This window comes from Thamnophis elegans, chromosome 5 (genome assembly GCF_009769535.1).
Source record: "Thamnophis elegans isolate rThaEle1 chromosome 5, rThaEle1.pri, whole genome shotgun sequence".
NCBI lineage: Eukaryota > Metazoa > Chordata > Lepidosauria > Squamata > Colubridae > Thamnophis > Thamnophis elegans.
Genome location: NC_045545.1, coordinates 30,504,866 through 30,525,231, shown reverse-complemented (window position 1 = coordinate 30,525,231; position 20,366 = coordinate 30,504,866). Strand labels below are relative to the sequence as shown.

The 20,366-nt window shown below is 36.2% G+C and overlaps 1 protein-coding gene across 1 annotated transcript in view; it reads left to right on the top strand.

The window, feature by feature from the left end:
* The first annotated feature begins 1,199 nt into the window (after positions 1–1,199).
* PRKAA2 (protein kinase AMP-activated catalytic subunit alpha 2) overlaps positions 1,200–20,366 on the top strand; it is a 44,068-nt gene continuing 24,901 nt past the window's right edge. Inside the window, exons 1-6 of the mRNA XM_032217316.1 lie at positions 1,200–1,336; positions 9,620–9,761; positions 11,861–11,954; positions 16,428–16,572; positions 18,798–18,885; positions 19,357–19,581. Of these exons, the coding sequence (XP_032073207.1) occupies positions 1,234–1,336; positions 9,620–9,761; positions 11,861–11,954; positions 16,428–16,572; positions 18,798–18,885; positions 19,357–19,581 (797 nt within the window). The 5' untranslated portion in view covers positions 1,200–1,233. The remainder of the gene's footprint in view (positions 1,337–9,619; positions 9,762–11,860; positions 11,955–16,427; positions 16,573–18,797; positions 18,886–19,356; positions 19,582–20,366) is intronic.

Below are 20,366 nucleotides of genomic sequence, written 5' to 3'. Positions count from 1 at the left end.
ACCCTGTGCAAATTGGAAAAGTAATTTGGCCATCTTTTTATCCAATTTATTAATACAAGTATTGAATAATAGAGGCACTAGCTTCTATTCTTGAATGTTTGGGCAGCCCACTTGATACTTCTCTCCAGTCTTGTGGGGAGCCATTGATGAGCACTTTTTCAATATGACTTTTTGAGAGAGGTATGTATTCATTTAACTGTCATCTCATCAAACCCACAGGTGAATCAAAGTGTCCTAAGGTACTTTGCTGAAATTACAGCAGATTCCAATTACCCAGAGAGATAGAGAGTTCCCCTGACCCCCACCATGTTCAAACAAAGTCTATAAAGCCATCTGTCAGGAATGCTTTAATTTGAATTCCTTGCCCAGCCAGGGATTAGACTTGATAAGCTAAATTACCACTTCCAACGCTGTGATTCTATGAACACTTAATATGTCGTTCAGCTCTGGAAGGTCATCAACTCAGTCTGTGATCATCTTATTCTGATGTTTGACTTCCAACTTCAAATACTTCTTGGCATTATTCTGAGTTTTTGCATGCTACCTTGCAGAGATCTTTCACTGTAATCTGTTATCATGTATGTCTTTAAAAATACCTTCTTAAAAAAATATCCTGCCTCATAAGTTACCCCAAAAAACGGTCTCATACATGAATGTAAAAAAAGGATCTCCCCCCACAATTAACCCTTCCACATTTATTCCTTACCAAAAGGACTAACCAAGGTGAACTGCAATCATTCCGACAACCGATAGCTGGCAGCAAAGGATTTAAAGGTTTCTTTAATCTCTTCATTGCCACCCAGCGATCGTCTAAAGTTTTGCATTCATGTTTGGTATTGTAGTCCTACCACTACTACCATTTCTTCTCAGCCTTTAACTCGGAGAAATAATAGTTACTAACTGCTATCCACTACTATGCCATGCCCCGTGTACCACATTCTCCTCTACCGTATTTTCCCCACAGCACCGTAGCAGCCCGATCATTAATCTGTTGGGTTTATGGTGAACGCACGCCAAGTTAGTGACATTCCTTAAGAGTGGTTTACTTATTTGGACCCATATTCCGGAGCCAACTCCCATCTCCTTACTCACCTGTCCAACCTCTCCCCCCTCCCCGTTTCGTCGCTGCCTCCGATCCCGCCGCCTGTCTCCGTCTCGCCTCCCCTCCCGGCCCTGCTGCATTGTGGTTCGGCCGGACCGGCGACGGCAAGAGCGGAGCCGAGCCAAGCGAAGATGGCTGAGCCGAAGCAGCCGCCGAAGCACGACGGGCGGGTGAAGATCGGCCACTACGTGCTGGGGGACACGCTGGGGGTCGGCACCTTCGGCAAAGTCAAGAGCTGAGTACGGGGCACGGGGCCGGGCAGGCAGGACGGGGCACCGGTTTGCAGGCCGGCGGCGGCGAGAGTAGCAAGCCGGAGCGCTTGCCTGGGATTGGAGCTAGCGAGCAGCCGGGCATCGTCCCCGGGGCTCTTCGCCCCCACCACCCTTTCTCCATCCTCCAGGGTCGCCACTGCAGGGGTTCCGTCTCTTCGGTGGCGGCTGCGTTGGAAGGGAACGGGGGTGGAAAGGCGGCCTGCGGGGCTTGGCACTGCTGGGAGTTGCGAGGCGGCGTAGCAACCTGTCTGTTCCTCCGAGTGTACTAAACTGCTCGAATCTTTTCTCTCCCACACACACGCACAACCTTCCAATGACCGGGTTGGAGTGGATCTCCCAGCACGACTTCCATCATCCCCAGTGTATAGCAATTGCTGCCTGGGGACGATGGGGCTTGAAATCTGTTCATCCACAGAATTCGACTTTGGAGAAGTCAAGTTCAATGGTTGTTGTTTTTTGTTTTTTGTTTTTGAGGGAAGACCCAACCTACAATGCTATAGGTTGATTATACAATAAGTGTGACATTGGGGAGGGGGAGAGAAATTTAATGAAAGCAAATGGGCATGCTAATATTGCAGTAAGACCTGGACCATTCACTTGAAGAATAATGCAACTTTTTTTGCTCCAACAGTACCACAACTATTTAAGTAGGCATTTCTCACTGAGAAATAAGACAGTAACACAATGTTGGGTCAATGTTGTGATTCCGATTTTGGGGAAGAAAATGCCTCCCACAGATCAGTTTGATTTTCCATAAATCCATGGAAAAACTTTTACCTCAAGAAATGCCTTTCCTAACACTGCTATTGGGAATTCAATGTTTATTTATTCAGAATCAGAATTGACCATGTTGTGTTCTAGAATGAATTTTGTTTTGATCCATTAGCTATTCACAGTTAATTGACACGGGATTGCAGCCACATTTGTTTTATCTTTTTTTAATCAACTATTCTCCTCAAACTTTTAGGTAATATATATTTTATTTCTATAGCATTCCTGAGATTTGGGAGCTCAGAAAGCCATACTCTTAAGATAATATACTTTGGAGTGCTGCTTTATTGATCAATGCATTACAAATGATTGATTTAGTTGTTCTAATTTGATTTTCTAATTCTAGAATTATGTTTTAACACAAACTTATTTGGGGTTAATAATGTTTGAACTCATTTCAAAATTGAAATGCCTTTGTGTGCATTTTAGAGAACAGAACACTAAGTAGAATTTAATTTTCAAAGTTGTAATATAGTAATTGAGTTTAATTAAGAAGATACTGTCTTTTCACTGTTCATACTTTTTTACTATTCAGCTATATATAGCATACATACATGTACAGAGGAATATGGCAACCCTTTTGGAAATGTTGAACCATTTTTTACATTTGTAGAGTTAGAAACATCCATATTAGGAACCTACACTGTTACACTACACAACAAATAATACCCTCTCTTGTGACTTCATCCTACAAAGATATTCAAGTAGACTTAAAAAGTCCCAAAGGAGTGAAACAATAATATCTCTGTATCTGTTGCTTACTGTAAGCAAATGATGGATTACAAAGCAGGCTGTTTATTATTTATGATTAATGTATTAGAAAAGATTTTGTAGACACATATCTTTTATAAATGGACTACTCAGTAGGAATATGTACATACAAGCTTGTTTATTTTGTTGGCTGAAGTTAGCTAATGTATTTTTTAAATTATTTCAATCAAGGTCACTGAATAAAACACAAATAATCACCCTAGAATTGGGCCGAGCCCAGTCTTGTCATCGGCTTTTACAACTGGGACTCCTCATTCTTGGTTATGTCTGTGGAATATTTTTCCACAAATGCTCCTGGAGATGACAGATACATGAGATAATATCAGATCATCTGATGGGGCTGCACAAATGAATGTGGAAGTTTGATTGTTGCAAGTTGCTCAGACTCATTGAGAGTCGGGTGACATACAAGTTTAATAAATTACGTATTATTATTACTTCTGACATTATAGCAAACAACTATATTCATCTGCTGCATTATTATCATTAACAGACTCTCAGTTAAACATTTGGGAAAAGGGGATGAGTGGTGATGATTATAGTTGCTTTTCAATCATGCCCAATTCTGAGTAACCTGGATAGATTTCCACAATTTTCTTGACAAGGTTTTCAAAACTGGTTTTCCATTGTCTCCTACCAAGGGCTAAGAGTAAGAAATTATGCCAAGGTCACCCAGCTGGCTTTTATGCTTAAGATAAGACTAGAACTCATGGTCTCCCAGTGTCTAGCCTGAGGCCTTGATGGATCTCAAGCTAACACACCTAGAAATGCTTGGTTATTTTAACTGAGAAATAACTCAGTGTTATTTCTGCTATTTGTAGACAGCTTATTTCAGATATGTATATAACTAGCATCTTTGTTGTATCATTTCCCAACATATTTAGCTAAAGATTAGTGTTTTGATTACTAGAAAGGAATTCCCTAATCTTCCCTCTCCACTCTTAGTCTCTCTTCTCAGAAATAGAAACAAAATATTAAAAAATTAGTAGAAGTATTTTACAGAATACAGGAAGTCCTCAACTTCCAACAATTTGTTTAGTGACCAGTCAAAGTTACAGTGGCACTGAAAAATGTGACTTATGACCGTATCTCTATGGTCATGTGATTTACATTTGCATGCTTGACAACTGGTTCATGTTTATAACGGTTGCAGTGTCCCAGGGTTGTGTGATCACCTTTTGCAACCTTCTGACAAACAAAGTCAACAAGGAAACCAGATTCTCTTAACAGCCAGGTTACTAACCTATCAGCTCCAGCGATTCACTTACAAGAGTGGCAAGAAAAATCGTAAAATAGAGCAAAACTCACTGAACAAATGTCTCAATCATAAAAATTTTGGGATGATCATCATCAATTGCTAATATGTACCAAACAAGTAATTCTTAATTAAAATTACCATATCAGGGATGCAGAAAGCTAATCATTTACTAAATAGCTGCAAATTATTAACTCTTTGCTGTCAATTAATAGCCTTATGGATTTTGCAACCCATATGCATATTATTGGTAAATACATGTACATAAGGCAATATGAAGATTGCGGTTGTACTGATTTACAACTTGGGTGTTAAAACCAAGTGTTTGCTAGGATTCAGAGAGCTTAGTTTAAGAAAAATTATAAAGGTATGACTATATACAAAGAAAGATATTACTCTTTACTTTTTATCATTTTTTATTACATTTCATAATGAAATGTGAATGGATATATTTCCAGGATAAGAAAAGCTATGTATTTCCTTTTCTAAATGTCCTTTTCTGTACATAAATATCTCCAGCATATCTATTGATACCTTCCCAATATTATTACTATTTCTAGAATACCAGCCAGTAAGGAGAACACACTTTTTAAAATGAAGTCTAAAAGTGATATAAAATTAAGAGTAAACAAAATCAGTGAAGATAGTTGGAGAGCCTTCAAGATGTCCAAAATTTCATAATTTATCATTTATTCAAAATTACATGCTGCCATATTTGTATTAATTCTCAAGACACTGCAAACTTTTTGTGCCTGGTTAATACAGGTCTTTTCTGGCACTTCAAGCACAAGCTAGGTAATCAAATAGTGGTGGTTTTTTTTTTAAATCCTGAATTCTTATAAATGGAAAATAAATGATAGTTCTTACTGAGCCTTTGTGTTTGTTTCTGTAATAGTAACTTACAGCATCACTCAGGCATTGCCATGATGGTATGTAACCTGTCTGCATTAGCAATTTATCACCACAGCAGTGTCTGGGTGATGTTGTAAATTGCTGGTTTCCTCTCTGTAATCATTTGGACCATTTGTGAAGTTGCTTTACATTTCTTGGAAAAATCCTTATACATCATAGTTCCAGTAGAGGTAAAATAGAGATACTGGTCTATATATCTTGCATGTAATAAAGCATCATTTATCTCAAAATTTGCTTTTCATTCTGAATTTGTATAGGAACATAAAATGAGCAAGCGAAACTATTTTCATTTTGAAGCATGGCAAGCCAGTTTATTTTTAGAACACTCTTATTGAGGAAAGAATTTGAGGCTGCCCTTATCTCTGCTAATAATAGTGACTTGCTCAATTTATACAGCCACCAAATTACCACTCCACCCTCTCCTTTAGTCAGGCAACCTCTTAATTGCAGATTTTCTAGTTCATAGTTCACTTGGTTTTAAAATGTAATGATTTTTTAAAGCTGGGGTGCTAAACTTTGCAGCCTATTTATTTACTTCTTCCTTTTAGAATATCATAAGGATTCTTTGAATTCCAGGATAAATATTATGTTAGTTGTTTTTTTATATATAAATCTGATACTAGAAGGAAATGCATGCTTGGAAATCTATACATATAATTGAATGTGTATGTTTCTCCAAGTGTGTGCCTTTTTTGTTGTTACTTTATGGAATACAACCATGGGTGATTCTACAAAAATCTCCCTCTTGGCTTAGATCTTTTAAAAACAATTATTATTAATTGCTAAATTTTGCCTTAATTTCCCCCCTAAAACAGTTGTTTCAAAAATACTGGATTGGAAGCTAATAAACTGCACATTAGATGGACAGTTCTAGTGGGAATAGGGAAATATTATTATTAGTCTGAAAATATAAGGAATAGATAAATAATTTCTAAGAGGAAAATGAGCAAGCAGTAATTTTCCTGAAGAAAAAAGGAAATATTCCATGATAAATTTTAAATCAATTGCTTAACAAGACTATAGTGATGCAGTAATATATTATATCGCCTGAAATGGATAAGACTCTCAGCTACATTATCTAGAATTTCAGTCATAATATAATTTGTAATTATTTTTTATATTTATATTCTATTGTTCCAGGAGCTCAAGGCAGAGTGAATAGCAAATTTAGGTGAGAAATACTGGGCTGAGAGTGACTATTCTAAATCACCCAGGGAGTTTCGATGATGAGGTGAACTTGAACCTTGGTTTCTTTGGCCTTAAAGACTAATAAGATATGACTGTCTGATCCTTCAGGATAGACTTTGAAATGAACATAGGAAGTCCTTGACTTATGACCATAATTGAGCTCACAATTGTCTGTTGTTACCGTATATACTCGAGTATAGGCCGACCCGAATATAAGCCGAGGCACCTAATTTTACCACAAAAAAACTGGAAAAGTTATTGACTCGAGTATAAGCCTAGGGTGGGAAATGCAGCAGCTACCGGTAAATTTCAAAAATAAAAATAGATACCAATAATGTTTTTGAATATTTATTTCAAAGAAAAACAGTAAACTAGCGGTGTATTCAATGAAATACTTCACTCACCTCATGATGCTGATGTCCCGCTGTGATGATGATGTCCCGTGCAGCCGCGGGAGCGATGTCCCACCTCCTATGACACACGGCACAGTGATTCCTATCATTGGATCACTGTACCAGAGGAGGTGGGACATCGCTATGTGGCTGCTTGCCATAACAAGGAGGAGGTGGGACATCGTTGCAGAGCGGCAGGAGGGGGAGGAAGGGGAATTGTAAGACAGCCCTGCATTACATTAGAACGTGAGGAGGGGGGATGGTGCGGTGCGCACTGCGCGGCAAACTGACACAGAGGGAGGGGAAACTCACAGGGGCACTGGGCCATTCACGAGTGTCACCCAGCGGCATGGCCCCGCCCCTTTTTCTCCTCCATTTCGGGCAAATTTTTCACTGACTCGAGTATAAGCCGAGGCGGCTTTTTTCAGCCCAAAAAGTGGGCTGAAAAACTAGGCTTATACTCGAGTATATACAGTAAGTGAGTTATGCACCTATTTGCAACCTTTCCTATCACACAGTTGTTACGTGAATCACCACAGTTGTTAAATTACCGTATTTTTCAGAGTATAAGACACACTCCCCCCCCCCAAAAAAGAGGGGGGAAATCTGAGTGCATCTTATACACATTTTTGGCCTACCGAAACACTGCCCCTTCACAAAAATGAACGTGTAGAGGGTTTGGGAAGCCTGCAAAGTACTCCTGGGGGCTGGGGAAGACAAAAATGAGCAAAAAATGGGCCGTGTTTGCTCGTTTATGTCCCCCACAGCCCTCAGGAACACACTACAAGCCTCCCAAAGCCTCTGCATGCCCCCCTTTTTTGCAAAAAACAGGCCGTTTGTTTCTTGTTTTTGCCCCCTCAGCCCCCCAGGAGCACTTTGCAGGCTTCATTTCACAAAAAAACAAGGCATGCACAGGGTTTGGGAGGCCTGTAGAGTACAAAAACTTTAAAAAAAAACTTACCTCTTCAAAATCATGGTGCGTCGTATATTTCAGTGCGTCTTATAGTCCGAAAAATACAGTACTAACAAAGTTGTCAAGTGAATCTGTCTTCCCATTGAATTTGCTTGTCAGAAGGTCATAAAATGTGATCATATGAACATGGGATATTGCAACTGTCATAAATATGAACCAGTTACCAAGCATCTGAATTTTTATCACATGACCATGGGAAAACAATAGTCGTCAGTGTGACAAACAGTCATAAGTCACTTTTTTCAGTGCTGTTGTAACTTTGAAAAGTCCCCAAATTAACTGTTGTTAATCGAGGATTATCTGTATTGATACTTATTATTGTGAAGTAGTTTGGATTTAGTTCAGCTTGATTCATTTTCTGTATCTTCTATTTCCCCTCCAAAAAATATTGCTCTAAAAACTAAATATTTAAAATTTTTATTTAGAAAAGTTTATTTTTTGCTAAAGGTCAAATAAACATCTACAGAACAATCACATATGATTGCAGTCTCATCTATATACTTTTACTTGGAAGTGAGTTCCTTGCAATTATTTAGAATTACTTCTAAATAAACATACTGTAAGAATTTTGATTTTTCTTTCTTAATTGTGTATGTTAAATGCAACGAAACATGCCATCCTTTTGTTTCAAAACTTATAAAATAGAAAGTTTTGCAACCAATAGCAAATGGGTGAGAGAAAGCTTTTAATAGAACTCAATTAAATAATGAAATGCTATAAATAATTTTATGTAGCAAGTGGCCTGTTGAAAGACAGGTGGACAGAAATGTACAGAAATCTTGATGATTTTGAACTGGAGCTCCTGTCAGGTTGAGCTAGCACAACCAATTTTGATCCGGGATGGGGGTATAATATAAAATATTATTGAAGAAGGTCGGCAAAGCAAGGTTGCCCTAATTAATGCAAATAATTAGTTGAAAATAGCATTCACAAAAGAAGAAATGATGAAAGCTTTCTCTTCTCATTAGTGATTTTGAGAGTGGCGATAACCAGATTGCTGCAGGATACTGTCCTTCCCTACTTTTGTTTTATTAGAGTCAAAGCAGTAAGTATTAAAGTAGCTTTAGAAGTCATCATGTGGCAAATCTTTTGGGGCATTCAGCCTTAGCTCTTAACAATGACATGTCACCAGCGACATGTCCTTTATCTCATTTATACAGAGAGGCAAACTGGTACCTACCGGTACTTTCCTTCAGTGCACAGTTGTCATTGCTAGTAAGTGAACTGGAAAAAAATGGCTCCTTTTGGTGGCACATATAAAAAAAAATCATGATACAATACTCTTTAAAACTTATGCTGCCCTTGATGTAAGAAAAAGCATTTCAACTCAGACTTAATTTATATTTTTGTTACTACTTTTATCAATGTTGTAAAAGTAATTAGACAAATTTATCCACAATCCAATATCTTAACTATTGGTTTTGGAATAATGTAACTTCCAGAAAGATAAATACACAGTTTTGGAATAAACTTTATTTTCATATTTCTGTAATAATGCAATTCCATATATACCAACTCAACAATACAATAAGTTTCATTAACTCCTATTATTTTGGTAGGATTTCATAGCCTTGCAGAGATTGCAGTCTTGCAGTCTAAAAAGTCTTGAAAAACCCAGGGAAACTTTTTTCTGAGTAGAGATTGTAGTGTTAATACAACACTGAGCAACGTGATGGCCTAGTGGCCTCCTGTTTAGAAGGTCGAGAGTTCAATCCTAGGTAGCAGCAGTTTTTTCTCTCCCAGGGCATACAGAAAAAAAAATATTCTGTGGATTCTGTATTTTTGTGGAATCAGGAAGGGCATGCAGCCAGTTCAGCCCCACCCAGTCGCCCTGGCTTTACTCTGAATTCAGGGATTAAAGTGTCATAAAAAGGGAGGTTTATTTTATTGTAGTTTTAGTGCATAAATGACGCATCTCACAAATCAGTAACCTCTTTTATGTAAGCAGAAATTAACATTCAACTTTTTCTTTCTTTTATTTAGTTGGAGAACACCAGCTTACTGGACATAAAGTAGCAGTGAAAATTTTAAACAGGCAAAAAATTCGTAGTTTGGATGTTGTTGGAAAGATCAAACGAGAAATCCAAAATTTAAAACTTTTCAGGCATCCCCATATTATCAAACTGTAAGTGTACTTACTCTTTTTCTCTTTGTAGCAAAATACAAAAAAAGTGTGAACTATGTATTTCTGTATTGCAAATATTTTGCTGTATTTCTAATATGTTTAAGAATAATATAAATTAAGTGTTGGAATCACAAAGTAAGTTTTATTGCTCTTATATCGAATTTACTCCCATGTCCATAGAATTCTTGTATGGACATTCTTCCTTTTGAAACTCAATCAGCAAAATACATATTGAGATTCAGTTAGGTTATTACTGCCATATTAATTGCTGTTATTAATTAAATTTACATGCTACCCATATCACGGTTGATGACTCTGGATCATTATAAAATGTTCTTCAAAATGTTTCAAACTAGATTATATTTCTTGCTCTGTAACAAACAGTACAGTATCTTATACTTTTCTGGGATAACTGGTACAAGATTGGACAGTTGCTTGATAAAAGCAAAGAAGCACATATTGTAGGTGTTCATGTTAGATTCATGAAGTGAGAAATAGATCTTTAAGTCTAGATAGACCAGTGTTTCTCAACCTTGGCAACTTGAAGATGTCCGGACTTCAACTCCCAGAATTCCCCAGCCAGCGAATGCTGGCTGGGGAATTCTGGGAGTTGAAGTCCGGACATCTTCAAGTTGCCAAGGTTGAGAAACACTGAGATAGACTATTTCAATAGTATATTTATGTATTAAAATTTCAAAAGCAAAATTGAAATGTCTTCCAATTTCATTGAATAATGCATAAAAAGAAAGTACTCGGTTTATTCAAGCACAGTAGCTGTGCAATTCTGTGAGCAATGCCTAAAGAAAAAAAGCAAGTCTTTTTTCCTCTTATAGCATGGTTGAGATCTTTCTGGGTTGTCCATTTTGGACCTCCATTAAAATTGCTGCATTATTGTAAATACATGTATAGACAGGTGGAATTCAGCAGGTTCTGATCAGTTCTGGAGAACTGGTAGCGGAAATTTTGAGTAGTTTGGAGAACCGGTAAGTACCACCTCTGACTGGCCCCACCCCCATCTATTCTTTGCCTCCGAAGTCCCAGCTGATCGGGAGGAAATGGGGATTTTGCAGTAGCCTTCCCTTGCCACGCCCACCAAGCCACGCCCAGAGAACCGGTAGTAAAAAAAATTGAATCCCACCACTGGTATAGACATATTGTATGCTCTTAATAATAGTGAATATATATAATAGCTTTATATAGGTAGTCCTTAATTTATAACAATTCATTTAGTGTCCATTCAAAGTTACAACGGAACTAAATAAAGTGAGTTATGATTGTTTTTCGCACTTACAACTGTTGCAGTATCTCCACAGTCATCAAAATTCAGATGCTTGACAACTGACTCATATTTATGACAGTTACAATGTCCCAGGGTCATAAAGATCACCTGTCGTAATCTTCTGACAAGCAGCGTCAATGGAGAAGCCAGAGTCTCTGAACAATCGTGTTATTAATTTAACAAATGCAGTAATTCACTTAACAACGGTGACAAGAAAGATAATAAAATGGGGCAAAATTCACTTAATATTTTGCTTAGTAACAAAAAAATTGGGTTCAACTGTGGTCGTAAGTTGAGAACTATCTGTATTATGGATCCAGACAGATTGTAAATAGGAATAATTATTATTGCACCATGTTTTGGGACTAAATGAGAAAGCTAATGAAAACTCCACCAGTCCTGCATTGTGAGGTGAAGGAACCGTTCCTATTATGTAACCATTAGACGTATACTAACATATTTTGACTTTTGAGTCTGAAGTGTCTTAATTTTCTCTTGGTAGCAATGTTCAGAATATTAGTTCTGAGAAGATTTATTGAACAAAGATCTTAGAGGAGTGAAGAAGTTTAATGTAGGGGGTGGAGTAGGAGGAATGAAGATCTATCAAACATTTTAATTGAGCAGAGTCCCAAAGGAATTTATATTTGCTCTGCAAAAAAAAAAGGGAACAATTTATCTTTTAGAATTGAAAAGCAATGATATAGAAAGTAAATTCCAGTGATTTTGTTAAGGACTGCTTTATGATTCGACAAGGGTTCTTACGAACTTCATCTAGCAAAAACATTTAAGATGCTATTATTTTCTTGTATGTTTTCAATAGGTATCAGGTGATCAGCACCCCTACTGATTTTTTCATGGTGATGGAATATGTGTCTGGTGGAGAATTGTTTGATTATATCTGTAAACATGGACATGTAAGTGTCTTATCCAGTTGGAATAAAATGCATGTGGTAAAAGGACAAAGAGACAATAGTGGAAAATAGAGTTGCTTTGCTAAATTAGATTCTTTTAAGTCAGTAAGATCAAGAATAGGCCATGCCTATTAGACATATGTAAAATGGCTTGTTATTGAATCAAATCACTGATGTATATTTCTTCCTTTATTATAGCTATTGGCTACAATACTCTTCCCCATCTGGTGCCCACCAGATGCATTGCATTTAACAATTGGACCATTTTCACTTGGATAATGATGTTAAAATCCAACACATCAAATAAACTTTAAATTGGGAGAGTTGCTATGCAGTCTTACAATTCAGCAAGTCTAATCATCATCATGGCTCAAAGCGAATATATCTTAAATAATTGGAAATTAATATAAGCGCTAAGCAGAAGCAATCTCCATCACCTTATTTTGTTTTAAATCTTCTACAGCCCAATGGTTAACTTTAGATCAGAGTTTCTCAGCCTTGGTCATTTTTAGAGGCCTGGACTTCAACTCCCAGAATTCCCCAGCCAGCCAGACCTTTTAAAGTGGCCAAGGTTTACATCATACCAAATATACACAGTAACAGTGATTTGGAGGTAGTAATTCATCTGATTTTGTAGAAACATGCAAACATAGATACAGCTGTCATTTCACACACAATCTTAAAATTTATTTGGTGTTGTGGAAAGATTTATAGGTATGTTTAGTTAGTGATATGCTTACTAGCCAATGATATGAATAAGAATTTATTTGGTGTTGTGGAAAGATTTATAGGTATGTTTAGTTAGTGATATGCTTACTAGTCAATAATATGAATAAGAATTTAGGCTAAGAACAGCACAAATGCTTCAGCAAAAACATGTTTTATAGACAAATAATACAATTCAAAGTACTTTATTCTTTGGATTATTTTTCTTTTCAAAATAGTTATTGATGAACATTATAAGAGAATCTAAGTAATTTGTAAAGTAAAAGCAGATTTAATTTTTACTCTTTCTTTCTCTCTTTTTCTTTTTTAATTTTTAAAAAAAATTTATTTACAAACATGTAAAATGCACACACACAAAACTTAGACATACACCACATTTACACAATACAATACGAACAGGAGCTTCCTGTTCTTTCTAAGAGCAATTGCCAAGTGATATCGCTCACCTTACATTGTTTCCCCTTCTATTATATTTCATTTGCGTTTCACCATTCTTAACCCTCTTATCTTACTCATCTGTCTGCTATATTGGCTGATTACCTCTAGTAAATTTAAACCATTTGGATACATATATAGGTGTTAATTCTCCTTAACTACCATTTTTGGGCTTTGTTGTCTTTCTTCATTGATCCTTATTTCTTTCCTCCATCCACCTATACCATTTATCCCATATCTGGTAGTATTCTGTTTCTTCTTTCCCTGGATTTCTTTTGTTAATTTGTCTATTTCAGCACAGTCCATAACCTTTCTTATTATTTCATCTTCACTTGGAATTAATTTGTTTTTCCATTTCTGGGTAAAGGCAATCCTCGCCGTCGTAATTATATGTAATATTAAATACTGAATTTCTTTTTTATATTTCACAGTCATTATTCCTAATAAAAAAAACCTTCAGGTTTTCATTCTATTTTAACACCTGTTATTACCTCTAGCTACTTTTTGAACTTTTTTGATCCTTTTCCAAGAATTTTTAGCCTCCTCACAGGTCCACCATAGGTGGTAGTATGTTCCATGTATTGATTCACATTTCCAGCATTTTGGGGAGGTATTTGTTGAGATTTTAGCTAACCTTGTTGGTTCCAGGTGCCATCTGTAAACCATTTTTCTTTAATCTTTGGAAAATATTAGGAGAGCAAAATGCTTCCTCATGCATATTATATAAATCTAATATAGGAGTAACATTTTCTACCATTATTTTGCATTTTTGTAGTTTAGTCTACTGTTTATAACTTTAGTCAGTGATGAATGTGTTACATAATAGTTAATTATAAAATGTAAAGTATGCAGTTATTTTGATTATTCTATCATTATAATCAGCTGATAAGGCTCATTAATTAATGAAGTAATTCCACTTTAGTTTTGAACTCAACTACATCATTCTCTATAAACAGACAAAGCCAAATTAGGTTGTCTTGTTGTAATTGATGACATCTTGTAGCTTGAAGTTTCAATAGTATACTTAAAAAATGTCTCTTGTGTGAAAATTAACTTCTCTCCGCAGATACATCATTTAGAAGGATTTGACTTAAAATGACCTTTACTGACACCCCCCACACACACACACCGGGAATTGCTTCTAGGTTTTATGCATAATATTTTTTAAAAATGTGAACTCACACACCTTTTCTACCATCACAGTACTCTATCTCTTCATCCTACTCTTCATGTACTAGTTCTACTTCAGAACACTGGAGTATGTAATTTTTTTATTATTATTTCCACATATAAAATGTATGCAGAGTTCATTTTGAAAATTTACATTAATTATTTTTATAAACATAAAATGTTCCAGGAACCAAGCTGTAGGAACACCAGACTTGTTCTGATGTGTGCGGGAGAAATGGATAGATATGAATCACTCGTGTGGTTTCTCCCATTTTTAAAGGGGTAGATTTCATGTCATTTTAGTTTTTTTTTAATTGTATCAGACTTAGAGCTTACACTTACATTTTTTTTCTGTATTTTAAAATCAACAATTGCATCAAAGCTGAAATGCAAGGATTTCTTATGCTGTCTAAGCTCAGGAAACTGTATTTTGGTTTAATAGAAGCTTCCTAAATCAAGCCATGATAAAGTCATAGTTAGAATAAAACTCAATACCTTGGGATTAGATCTTATAAAGAATTAGAGTTGGTTCTGGAGGAAAAGTTTTCAATATTCTTTGTGCACTCAAAAGAATGGGATTAAGCATAAGGCATCAGGAAATTTGTTGTCAAAATCAAGGTCTGTTTTCAGAAATAAGAATCTGCCATTTTCCTAGACTATCCTTGTATACAATTATTTTTGAATAACATATTTCAGAATATGTTGGTTGCCGCTGAAAGCAGGACAGCTGTTTTAGGGAGTCCTTCACTTGTTATTACTGCTGCTTGTATATGTGCTTGGGGAAATGACTGGCATGAAAGCACATCATAGTAGCTGCTGATCCTTCTCCTTGCTAGCATCACTATTTGTTCTCATCCTGCTGTGTGAAAGGATGAAGCAGCCCATAGATAGAAGCAACAGTATCAGCAAGGTAAATGCCTCTTTATGCCAATCAGGGACTCCAGTACTGATGTAAAAACACTTCCCTGCATTTTTGCCAACTGTGACTTATGTTAGGGGTCGGATAAGGAATAGGCACAAAAATGTTCAAGATCATTTATGAATGTCTATAGATCTTTGGAAAGTTCTTGGAGAGGATTATGCAGTAATACATTGATTCTTTGATCATCACAGTTTTAAAACCTCGGTCTAGTTTGCCTCCAGATGTGTTTTATTATATCTTTCAGCCCAGCTCACCTGAGCTAGTGGGCATGTGGTTTGAGAATGACTGAAATTGTCAGTTCATCAATCAGTTTTATTACAGTCACAGACCAGTATCAAAAATTCATTATGTTGTTTTAGATTATAATAAAATAAAAGATTTTCAAGCTACATAAAATTACATAAAAACAGTATAAAATATAGTTTCACACAAAAATAAAAGGGAAAGGCCCCTGGTGACTATCTTCAATGTGACAACACCACTTGCTACTTCTAGGGCATTGATCCCATCTCATCTTTTTCACTGTAAACACACTGCATTACTTGGGGAAGAAATCTGCTTCTTTGTTTTATTGTGTGGTTTGCAAATTGTGTAATCAAATCCTGCCCTTGCAGAAGTGTTGCCTTATTTCTCCTGAGTATCCCCATCAGCAAATTTCTTGCTTGATCATAACTCATTCCCACTAGCAGTTGGAGAATTTCTCACTGTTTCTTCAGTTTCTAGGATTCATAGAAAATACAGTATATATACGGTTAAAAAAGGCCAGAGTTTGTGACAAAAAAAAATCTAAATTTAATCCAAAGTTAGACTGGTCTCTAAATGAAGTGATCTAGGCCATATAGGGAAAACTCAGAGAGAACCAGGTGAGGAGATGCTTAATTGTTGGACAGCCTTAATTTTCAGAAACTGTGTAAAAATATCACCTCTCCTTGTTTTTCAATGTAGTGCTATTAACCGTACTGTAATTCTAAATTTGTCTTGTGGTTCATCCAAAAGAGGATTGCTGCATTGTTGTGTGGTATACAGAAAATCCTAGAGTAGGGATATCAAACTGGCGGCCCATGGGGCAGATGTGTTACGTACAGGGTACGCCCACCCCAGCTCCGCAAATGGGGAAAATGTCGTAAAACATCACTTGATGACAATGTGACGCGGCGAGTTTGACATCCGTGTCGTAGAGCATTTATTAGCTTTTGTTGTTGTTGTTGTTGTTGTTGTTGCAGGTAGAAGAAGCTGAAGCCAGGCGCCTCTTTCAGCAAATTCTGTCAGCTATGGATTACTGCCATAGGCATATGGTAGTTCACAGAGATCTGAAACCAGAGAATGTGCTGCTGGATGCACACATGAATGCCAAGATAGCTGATTTTGGTATGTGACCCTAATAGCATTCCAAAAATGTAATTGGCTACGAGCCATTCCCTGGACTGTGTCAATGTCTTTCAGGGAACTCAGTGTTATTTTCCATCAACATTAGAAGCTTCTGTGTTACTGTGAAGAGCTGTTTTAACTGAAAACATTGGCTTAATCTCAGGGTTCCAAATAGCATCCAAAAGTAAATCAGAGTCTGAGGCAAAGGATTCCTCAAAGTTTCAATTTATTAAGAGAGCCATGTTGGCACATCTGGGAAAACCCTAATCTGAAAGCTTCCCAGTTTTCCCACCCAATTGAAAGTTCAAGATCTTGCCCCACACCCATAAGTCCATCACATGGTCCAATCTTCCACTGCCATGCTGGCAGCTTCCACCCATCCAGTTCCAGTCAGGTGTAGAGGTGCAGAGACAAAAGTTCACCTTGGCTTTCTAGAAATTTTTTTGTTATGACTACATATCACACAACTCATAATACCCCCTCCCATTTTTCCACAATAGAAAATGCATAGTAGAATAATAGAAAGTGTGGCAGGCCTGAGACCCAAAATAAAAGATGGCTTTCAGTCTTCTCCAAAGGTAGTAAACTATAGGTAAAGAAACTCCATGTCTGAAAGGTTTTCAATAGAACAACAACAAAATTAGGAAGTTAGATTCCAGGCAGATTCTGAGCCATTTCTAGAACAACTATCTTTCTACTATTTATTTTGTGGGGAGTAATATTCAGCCATGTGAAGTTCACTATAACCTAAATTGCTTTTGTTAGTAAACTCATTGGAAAATACATTGTGAATTATCAGTGGTGGCAAGTGTTTCTCCTAGCTCTCTTTGCTTTCCTATCATAATGAAGAAAATATATTTACAAAAATATCTGCTCTAGTGATAGATCTTTTGTCATAACACCAGTCTTAAGTGAGCAAAATAACAAATTCATTTTAAACACAATCTATGTAGTATACTGTATATACTTTTAAAATAAATAATTTCCATTTTCCCCTTCTCATTTGTTTTACTTCCCCTTCAAATTGAAACAGCAAAAAATAAAAATATGTCACTTAAACTAATGCTCATCTTTATGCTAGATAAATAAGAATATTCCAGGTCAGGTATAAAACACAAAGTTTTATACTTTTTGTCTGGTATCCAGAACTTTCTCTTCTAGATCTCTGTGTGCAAGATTTAATTATTGGTAGGATTAATTTGGATGCAGGAATCTGTAGAAAAAATGAGATTCTATATATATGAAGGAAATGTCTAGAAGAAGCTGACATCCTTGCAGCAAAACAAGCCAAGCAGATTTTTTTGTGGGGCGGGGAGTGCTTGGTGACTAGTTTGTAAGAAAAAAAGTTGCGAAGAATACTGCAAGAGGGAAATAGAACAAGGAAGCAAAGAGGAATTAGAAAGTAGAGGTCAAGAAGAAGAAACATCAGAACATAACGAAAGAAACAGGAGAGAAGAACAGAGGCAAGAAAGAGAGAGAGCAGAGAAGAAACGCACGAGAGGGAAAAGTCAGATACAAACTAGAAGAGAGGGTAAGAGCAGGGGAGAGGTAAGGGAAGAAAGAAGGGGAAGGAGATGAGGAAGGAAGGAAGTAGAGAAGGAAGGGAAAGAGAAAAGAAAGAGAAAATAAGGTGGTGTCATAACAGGCGCTAGGGTTGGTAAACAAAACAATCCAAACTGTACCTTATAATCTTTTAAATGTAATAGTATAAGAATGGCAAAGAAAAAGAATATCCATGTGAATGTATACCTAGAATTGTATGTAAGAGAATAAATGATAGTAAGAATATATAGCACAATATAGGTAAACAATATATGGTTATAAATAGCTAAGTATAAATAAATATAGAATTTTACATAAAAATGGATAACGAATAAGGAGACAATGAATGTAAGAAAGAAAGGTATAGAAGGGAAAACATTAACTGCAAAGAAACCGATACGGAACTGCTGTATGATATCTGATGGAACTTCTTGTTCCTATGTTGTCTTAAATCATGTGTTTGTTTTTGTTGATGTGTTTATGTGTTTAAAATAAAAATTTATAAAAAGGAAAAAAAAAGAAAAAAGTTGCACATCTCTAGGATTCATTTCTTATTATTCTATAGTTGGTTATTCTATTCCATTCCATTCTATTGCATTCCAACTGTAATTTCTCAGTTTGAGTTCTTCTACCTTTTTGCTTCATTTATATAGGTGAATACCTAAACAGTTTTCTTTTTTTAGGGCTATCCAATATGATGTCAGATGGTGAATTTCTGAGAACCAGCTGTGGCTCACCCAACTATGCAGCACCAGAAGTAATCTCTGGAAGGTAGAAGATGAAAGAAATGATTGCATATTGAAATGCTTGGGGAATGAAGTGAAATGATTTGTGTTATTAATTTAATTAGGTAATGAGAGCTACATGATTTTATTTTTAAAAAGAAACAGCAGCCTAAAAAAGAGGGTGACAGATACCATGTGTTGACCAATAGGTAGAAACATTTTATTTCAATTTAGCTGATAAAACATGATGAAACAGATTCTTCTGTGCCACGTTGCTAAGTATCAACAACCTGGAGTGTCAAAGAATATATTAGGAATACTTGGAGAAGGTTTGAAGAGAGATAAAAAAGGAGAGGAATCAGGACAAAATGATCAAGAGAAGGAGGAGGAGGGTTGTATAATTTCTGATCTTCATTTTGAATGAAGGCAATTATTTAGCACTGCTTTCCTCCTCTTCTCCCAACTATTTAATATTACATTAAGACATAGATTAATGACATTTTTTTCTTTTCTTCAGATTGTATGCTGGCCCAGAAGTTGATATCTGGAGCTGTGGTGTTATTCTTTATGCTCTCCTCTGTGGGACTCTTCCTTTTGATGATGAGCATGTCCCAACCCTGTTTAAAAAAATCCGGGGAGGCGTCTTCTACATTCCTGAATACCTCAACCATTCAATAGCAACCCTGCTGATGCATATGCTACAGGTTGATCCACTCAAACGAGCCACCATCAAAGACATACGGTAAGCCTGGGCCAAAATTCTAACATGCTGCTGGTTAACATTTTTCTAAAGTAAGAAAGAAGAGGAATGCCAGACAAAAGTGTTTATTGGGTAATTTGATGATTAGAAAGAGATTGGACAATCATTTCCCAATCTGATTAAACGTAGGCTGAAAATTGTTAATTAAATTAAAATAAATTGAATTTGGAGTCTCCACAGACAGTTATTAGAAAACCTGAGATGAGATTTAAAATAATCTTGAGTAATAAAATAGAATGTAAATAAAGTAGCATGTAATAAAGGTACATTTTAATAAATTGCAAAACTGTTTAGCTATAAAAATATGTATAAGAGCCTTAATTATATCATGATACTCTACAACTATTATACCACTCCATGGACTGGATTTCTGTCCTTTGTTTCAGCCTTATTTCAATATCTCCAGGTGTGCCACGTTCCAAAACTCTGAAATCTTCATGCAATATGTGGTTTGAACTATTGATTGTGCATGTATGTTCTGTTGGGGGATACACAGGATCTCTTTCATAGGAGACTCTAGGTCTGTCAAATTAAAATTCCCCCTTTCCTTGGATTCAACAGTTTCTTGGCTGAGTATATTCTACAATTATTTTTTCATATCTAGAGGTTTATCAAGAACACACAAATCAGTCCTAAATCAGTCATAACCCTCTGGTCATTAAAACTGAAAGTGTGCAAGCATACATAATTGTTATCACCATTTAACATTTTCTCTTCCATGACTGGTTTGCTTTACAATTCTGTCTTAATTTGATGGAAAAGAAATA